Here is an 8631-nt window from a genome sequence, read left to right as displayed (position 1 = left end):
ATTGTTACAATCGCAACTGAAGATTTTTGCTGATTGGTGCAACACCAACAGGATGGTGTTAAATGCTTCAAAATGCGATTATACGCAAGCGATCAGCCATATCATTTGTTTATATAATCTCGAAAATTGTCTTACGTGGAAAAATGTCGTAAAAAAAGGATTTCTATTAGATTCAAAATTGACAATTAAGAATCATATAACTTTTATCTGTTCTAAATCTTCTGAGAAACTTGGCTTCTTATTCAGAATCACTAAACAGTTTACGAGTATCCCATGTTTAAAAATTTTTTACTGTTACGGACAGACGTTACGCATAATGGACGTTAGAAGTAATGGACGACAGGCATAATGAAGAGGCGAACCAGCCGCAAGCTAAAAACATCTGTAATAAAGAATAAAAAACAGACATAATGGGCAATAGGCACAGTGGACGATAGGCATAATGGACGGTAGGTATAATGCGTGGTAGGCATAATGGAAGCTAGGTAATCTGCCATTAGTTTGCAAAAGGTCGACTGCAATCGACTCAGTTTAAAAAAGTATTGCCATAGGGTGAATCCGAATACCTACTAATGGCCGAAATACAAGTACCCGAATCACAAAAGGCCGAATCTTAATTGGATGAAATAACAAATGACCGAAACGCAAATTGCTGAATTTGTTCGGTCATTTGACTTTCGGCTGTTTGTTATTCGGTATCAGCCCGATAAGTCGATGCGTGGGCTAGAGAAAACTAACAAGAGTCGTTAGACCTAGCAACGCAAATAAACCTAGATCGAGGTGCTTACGCGGGAAAGGGTTGCTCCCGCAGTGGCTGGTACGCCCGCGCTGCCTTCTTGCCCTGAATCGTTTATAAAACGTCATAAAATATTACTTACAGAATTATGCCAAAAAGTCGTTATGCCGAGTGACTCCTTCTAGATGTTTCCTTATGTTTATGCCAGTGCTTTTATGGTAAACGACACTATGCTAAACCGCATTAAGCGATATAAATTTATGTTAAATGGGCGGCACAGGTTCTTATTGTATTTTGAAAGAGCAATGGTTGGCTGAAAAGCGTGTTCATAGAAAAGCGAAGTTTTGTAAATTATGCCTAACGTCCATTATGCCTATCGTGCATCATGCCTATCGTCCATCATGCCTGTCGTCCATTGTGCCTAATGCCGATTATGCTTAATGTCCGTATGCCTAAAGTCCGTATGTCTACCGTCCAATTTCTAACTTCCTAAATTTTGAATTTTGAACGTTTTTGACTTTCGCGTTTCTAATTTTTGACATTCTGACTTCTTGTCATCTTGATGTTTTGACTTCTCTGTCTCCTTGACATCTTGACTTCTTCATTTGTTGACTTCTTGGTTGACGTATTGACTTCGTGATTCAACGATTTTGCTGATTTATTAACTTTTTGATTTGTTACTGCTTGATTACTTGCTTGATTTTTTACTTTTACTTGATCTTTTGACGTTTTAACTTTTAAATTTTTTGCACTTTTAGAAATTTTAACATTTTAACTTGTTCGCCTTCTAGCTGTTTAGCCTTTAAACTTTCCGTTTATGGCTTTTTCGACTTTTTGGCGGGTGCGCGACGATAGGCATACGGACATTAGGCACAATGGACGTTAGGCATAATGCACGATAGGTATAATGGATGATAGGCATAATGGACGGTAGATATAGAGTAAGGAGAGGCAAAAGTGCAATGAGGGTAAAAGTGCGATTCAATAATTTATCAGTGCAGATTCCGAGTAAATTGACTACATTGGCATGGATGGATGAAAACTTTGACAGCTTGAATCTATCGTAAACATGTGTTGTTTACAAAGCATAGTTGCTGAGTTATGGGTACATGTTATTTCAGAACGGTTTTGATGTAATATTTCGTTATACGGCAAATACGATATCAACAGGAAGATATAACTTGTTGAAAAATTGTAACAGCGTTTTACATCACTCAGCCATGTCTTTTGAAATTGCGGTGTGAAGAATTTACAAAATATATTTCGCTTTTCCGTAATTTGATCAAACCGCGTCAAGTGCCTAGCGGGGCAAAAGTGCGATTCACGGACGGGGCAAAAGTGCGAAGTGGACCAAGAATCTAATTCGTTTTACTGACGAGACGGCGACACTATGCAGGCGCTTGCGACTTATAAGGTACTGCGCGTGACGCTGTTCGTCTGTCAGCGTGTTAGCCGCGATTCTCAACGTGGGTGTTCGGGGAAAGGCTCCCCCGGTTCTTATGGAATAGACCGTCGGTGGTTTCTACAGTAGATGGACGAAGAGGCACAATTTGTGTCTGCCAAGGTGAGAGGAGTGGGTTCAAATCCGGCTGTAATGCTCCGATTACAGCTTGGTTCGATTCATGGAATCCCCCAGCTTAGATAAATGATTACGGTAAACAACTTCTTAAGCATTGCTTCATATGACCCTCCCTTACCCTCTCATCTGCCGCTCTTTCCCCTCCACACTTGGTCTCAATCTGCGATTTTATCGACTCTTTGTTTCATTACTTTCTTCTAACGTTCCCTCCGTAAATTGTAAAATCTATGGTCATAAAAACTAAATTATGTACAGTTTTAGGTACTATATTACAAATACTAAAAATGGAAGATCAGCCGAAAACTGTGTGCTCTACAGTTGCTGGGCGAAGAAAAACAGTGTCGCTGGTGAAACAAAAAACGTTTCGTAAAGTTTCGATCTGAGGCTGCAGTACGCCAGCGAAAAACAGGAATGGTGCAAATTAAGAATATTCCTTACAAAAAACACATCGCAGATTCAAAATATTATGGTTTTGCTAGCTACTGTTGTGCTAATTCCATGGATTCAAACTTCGCACTTTTGCCCCGCGGTATTCGCGCTTTGCGATTCGGCACTTGATCAGAAACGTGGAGAATTTATGTTGCATAACACTATTACTCTAGATGATTTATAGTTTAATGTGAAGATATTGAGTTATTACATCAATATAAAATATTTTTTATTCCAATGCTTCATTATATCTCAAGAAAATTGATGACAACTTCAAACATCGCACTTATGCCCCGCTTTACTCTATTGGACGTTAGTCATAATTTACAAAATTTCGCTTTCCTTTGACTACGCGTTTGAGCGTAGTCACAATACAATGAAAACCGGGGAGTTCTTTTGGTATAATAGTGTTTGGTATAAGGTGGGTTGCTATAAAAACATTGGCATAAACATAAGCGACCATTTGTCAGAAAAACATGCACTCAAGTCTCTTTTTACACGGTTTATTTTTATGATACGCCGTAAAAATATTTTATGACATTACACAGATGATTCAGGGCTAGACGACAACAGCCCGCGAGTTTTGCCGGCGATCCGTTATCGGAAATGCCGGCCACTGCGGGGGGCTACCCGATTTGTCTAGGTTTATACGCTTTCCTATATCTATATCTATATCTGTATCTATATCTATATCTTTATCCCTATCCCTATCCCTATCCCTATCCCTATCCCTATCCCTATCCCTATCCCTATCCCTATCCCTATCCCTATCCCTATCCCTATCCCTATCCCTATCCCTATCCCTATCCCTATCCCTATCCCTATCCCTATCCCTATCCCTATCCCTATCCCTATCCCTATCCCTATCCCTATCCCTATCCCTATCCCTATCCCTATCCCTATCCCTATCCCTATCCCTATCCCTATCCCTATCCCTATCCCTATCCCTATCCCTATCCCTATCCCTATCCCTATCCCTATCCCTATCCCTATCCCTATCCCTATCCCTATCCCTATCCCTATCCCTATCCCTATCCCTATCCCTATCCCTATCCCTATCCCTATCCCTATCCCTATCCCTATCCCTATCTCTATCCCTATCCCTATCCGTATCCGATCCCTATCCCTATCCCTATCCCTATCTCTATCTCTATCCCTATCCCTAACCCTATCCCTATGCCTATGCCTATCCCTATCCCTATCCCTAATCTTAATCTAATCTAATCTTAATCTAATACTACAAACACCTTATTCCGTCTCTAACCAAAACCGGACCTCTGATATGTCATGTTTTCAAAGCAAGAACTGCATCTCGCTCCCTAAATACTTTACTGAAATAATACACGTGCAATTGAACTGCAGCTGGCACATGCACCTTGTGAACACTCGCTTATCCGGGGCAGGATTTGCTGTGGACGCAAAAAAAAATTAATATTACAAACGTGATAGAATGTTGTACAGGTTCAAACCTCAGCGCCATAGTTGACAGTGCCAATTCAGTACATAAATGTAACCGAAGACTCAAAAACATTATGCCAAATTGCAGTCAAGACAAGCACCAGTAACGTAGTTTCATTTCATAGGCACATGCTTTTTCCTTAGTTGAGTCCGACCGAGCGCAGCTAGTAACGACAGTATATATCCAACATTTGGGCAGGTCGATTCGGCCATTGTATTTTGGCCAAATTAGATCTACTATGACATTTGTTTCATTTATTTGAGTTTGTGATTCGGTCGCCCAGTTTGCTCCAGAGTTCGATGCTGGCCTAATAAGCCAGTCGTCGTATGTTAGAATCACGGCTGGGCGGTGCCACTAAAGAGTTAATAGGATCTTTGCACTAGCCCCGTAATTTTCCTGTACTCTAATAACCGGCTGCGAAGTCTGTTGATCAAGAAGGGTCAAGTTCTGAAGGACGCCAATACCCATGGCTTTTTTGATTCGGCCATTCGTGGGTAATCCGATGCCATGCCAAATAATACCTATCGTCCATTATGCCTAACGTCCGTTATGACTATCGTCTATTATGCCTAACGTCCATTATGCCTGACGTCCGTATGCCTAATATGGTACACTCCTTTTTGACTTAACGATATCTTGACTTGTTGGCTCTTTACCTTTTTTGATTTTTCAACGTTACCTACTTCCCTTTTACTTTTAATTTTGTTATAACTGTTTAACTAATAGACATTTTCACTTTTCACTAAACATTTGAGCTGTTAAAATTGGATGTACTAGACTATTTCGTATACTTACTTACTTAGTTGGCCTTACGTCTTATGACAAGGCCTACATAGCAGCACTTCTTGATCTAATTCGGTCCATAGCAGCTGGCCTCCAGTTGCGCGGACACCCAGTGCTCGCCAGATCTCGCTCCAGCTGATCTTGCCACCTCGCTCGCAGTACCCTTCTTCGTCTTATTTCTACGGGATTCGATACGAAAACCATTTTTGCAGGGTAGTTGTCCGGACGTATCCGTCCAGCTTTAAGTGGAGGGTCGTCAGAGTTTAGCTGCATTTTTTACAGATTTCAGTACTTTCACGACCCGCTGCCACTATCGTTTTGTTTATGCTAAGGTACAGAAAACAGAGTTGCTAGTAGTAGGTAATAATTAGTTATGAACAATTATGAAACGTAAAACGGTGTATCTGTTCTTGCTGTTGAACTAGATTCGACAGTAGCTCTATCACATAAGATGTTGATTACGGTGAATTTTATTATCAGTGAATTTTATAAGTATCGTTAATTCGACCGTTAATTTAATAGCGAAAATAATTGATCAATTTCATGCTCAAATCTTTACGTTGGCATCAGTCCATATATACGTTCGTTCCCTTGGTAACAGCAACGACGGTCGTGGATTCGGAATTGCAATTGAAACGAAGTGAAGTTTTTCCTATCAATTCAAGTAAACAGTTTGGGCAAAATCATTATAATATCTTACTAAATAACTGTTCGGGTGGTAAACTAAAGTTTTCTGTGCCTCAAGTTAAGTGTTGTGACGAATGTGACGTAAGTGATGTGACGAATGGAACAGCCGAAAAAAATTTATGAAAAATTGACGGCGGCGTAAAAGTGAAAATATAGTGATAAATTTTAATTGGGCAGAACTATCCATATTTAGTGTAATTTATGCCCCAAAAAGTAATAGAACTTATAGAATGCAATATTTAGTGCTTCGAGTTGCAAGATCTTATTGCGGCTAGCAGGTTAGTTGAACTAATTTTATTTTTTGTGATGGTTTCCTGAGTCTATGGGAGCATGTTGGTACACTGAGGCGTCAAAAACAATTGAATTGTTTGTTTGAAAACCCCCACATGTGCCATTCGGCACAATTGTAGAAAAACCTAAAAAAACTGATTGTCTCGAAATATTTCCAACCCCAATCAAAAGGGGGTTGTGGAACTTACTTTGAAATTTTGAGGATTCAAAACTGTTAGAAAGTCATGAAAATTTACTCATGTCAATGTCAAAATGGAGTTTCTCAAACCAACGATTCAATTAACTTTTTTTTTAAACCAAAATCATAAATATCTCAAGAACGGTTTAAGTAATTTGTTTTTTTTTCGACATTGCATTTTTTATATTTTTTAGAAAAGGTAAGTCAGTTCTTTAATGAAAAAACTGACTACTTTCTATGTTTGATTGTTCGCCATTTTGCTATGCATCCGAATTTTGCTAAAGAAAAGAGTTGAGTGAAACAATTTAGGTACAGTTGTATCAAAACAAAGAAGTCTCAAGCACTGATCTCATCATATCATATCATATCTGAGTCCATTAAAATATCACCAACCAGCCAACCCAACACCGAAAATAGCATCATAAAGGCAGCCAAATTTTTATCGTTAGCATAGAAACACCCGTCCAGAAACGAATCCAGCAGTATCTGCGCATCAGTCAAGGGGAGCGGAGCGACCATGGATGTGAACGTTGTTTATCTTGTGATAGTGCTAGCACTGTTTTGGCTCATCTATCGTTGGCTCACAAAAGATCACGGTTATTTTCACGACAAGCCAATACCGTCGCTGGCAGCGGTACCCATTTTTGGCAGCACCTGTGCTCTTACTTTGAGGAGAATATCTGCAAATGACTATGTTAAACAAATTTACGATAAATTTGCTGGTGTAAAGTACGTTGGACTGTTTATTATCCTCGAACCTGGATTAGAAACTTAAGCTGTGTGTTTTCATTATACTTGCAGAGTCTTTGGCATGTTTGATATCAACTGTCGCGTCTTTGTGATTCGCGATCCGGAACTCATCAAGCAAATTTCGGTGAAGGATTTTGAATTTTTCATCGATCGACGACCGATGTTTGGCAAAAACTATAACGACAATCCCAACATGTTATTTAATAAAGTTTTATTCTCGTTGAGGGGTCAAAAGTGGCGCGACATGCGATCTACACTGAGTCCGGCTTTTACGGGCAGTAAAATGCGTGCGATGTTTGAATTGATTACACAGTACAGCGGTGGAATGATTCCTGCTCTACGGTCGATAGCTGCTGATGCGGGATTTATAGATGGTGAAATAAAGGATTTATTTTCGCGAATTTCAACCGACGTTATAGCGAGTTGTGCCTTCGGATTGCAGGTGGACTCGATACAGAACACAAACAATGAGTTCTATACGATGGGTAGTTCTATCGTAAACGTTTTCCGAACTTCTCTTATACTTAGAGTTATCGGTTTTGCATTTTTCCCAAAACTGATGGAAAAACTTGGAATCGACGTCATCGATAGAAGCCAAATACACTTTTTTTCGAAGATTATCAAAGATACCATACAAACCAGAGAAGCCCACGGTATCGTTCGGCCGGATATGGTTCACCTGTTGATGATGGCAAAGAAAGGCATTTTGAAACACCAGCAAGAAAAACCAACTGAAAACGAAGGCTTCGCAACCGTTCAGGAATCAGACCTTGGCCCGTCTCACAGTAAATCTCTTACAGACCCGGAAATTGTAGCGCAGTGCCTGCTGTTCTTATTCGGAGGACTCGAGGGAGTATCCTCCGGATTGACGTTCATGGCGTACGAATTAGCGGTGAATCCTGACGTTCAAGAGAAACTCTTTGAGGAAATCACCGAAATCAACAACCAGTTAGAGGGCCAACCGCTAACGTACGATATTTTACAATCGATGAAGTACCTTGATATGGTTTTGTCTGAAAGCCTTAGAAAGTGGCCACAACCAATGGTTGATCGTTATTGCGTCAAGGACTACACGCTGGACACAGGAGATGGATTGAAATTCACCATTGACCAAGGTACCCTCGTCTGGTTCCCGATACACGCCATCCATTTCGATCCGAAATACTACGCCAACCCTAACAAATTCGATCCGGAACGGTTTAGCGAAGCTAATCGGGGCAACATCAACATGGCTGCGTACCTCCCGTTCGGAGTTGGTCCTAGAAACTGCATCGGTTCCCGCTTTGCCATGATGGAAATAAAGGCTATGATATACCAGCTGCTGCTTAATTTCAGCATCGAACCGACTGAACAAACGCAAATTCCGTTGAAGTTCGGTTATGGATTGTTACCGAATCTGAAGCAGCATCTAAGATTGAAGCTGAGAAATTGACGATAAGAGTTTTATGAATAGGCATAGGCATTATATTTTGAATTTTGCTGTATACGTTTTGTTCAAATATACAATACTCCACAATTAGTTTTGATTAATTAGCTCCAAAATTAGTTTTGGTAAATAAAGGAAAACAATAAATAAAAGTCAGTATTTTTTCGGAAAAGTTTACTTAAATTTGCTAATTTCCCAGAACCGTACAAAAATATAACACATTTCTTACTACCAGTAGAAGTATTCAACTTGAAAATTATCTATCAGTAATGAAAATTACTGTAACAAAACAACAAAACAAATTAAACATATG

General features: G+C 39.8%; 1 protein-coding gene across 1 annotated transcript; it reads left to right on the top strand.

The window, feature by feature from the left end:
- Window positions 1–6659: 6659 nt before the first annotated feature.
- On the top strand, window positions 6660–8324 carry LOC128735383 (cytochrome P450 9e2-like). Its single transcript, XM_053829869.1, has 2 exons — window positions 6660–6871; window positions 6944–8324. The coding sequence occupies exons 1-2, from the start codon at window positions 6660–6662 to the stop codon at window positions 8322–8324; spliced, it is 1593 nt and encodes a 530-aa protein (XP_053685844.1).
- The last annotated feature ends 307 nt before the right edge of the window (window positions 8325–8631 follow it).

The sequence above is a fragment of the Sabethes cyaneus genome, chromosome 2 (assembly GCF_943734655.1).
Source record: "Sabethes cyaneus chromosome 2, idSabCyanKW18_F2, whole genome shotgun sequence".
In the NCBI taxonomy this organism is placed as follows: Eukaryota; Metazoa; Arthropoda; class Insecta; order Diptera; family Culicidae; genus Sabethes; species Sabethes cyaneus.
This window is presented reverse-complemented; position numbering and strand designations above follow the sequence as displayed.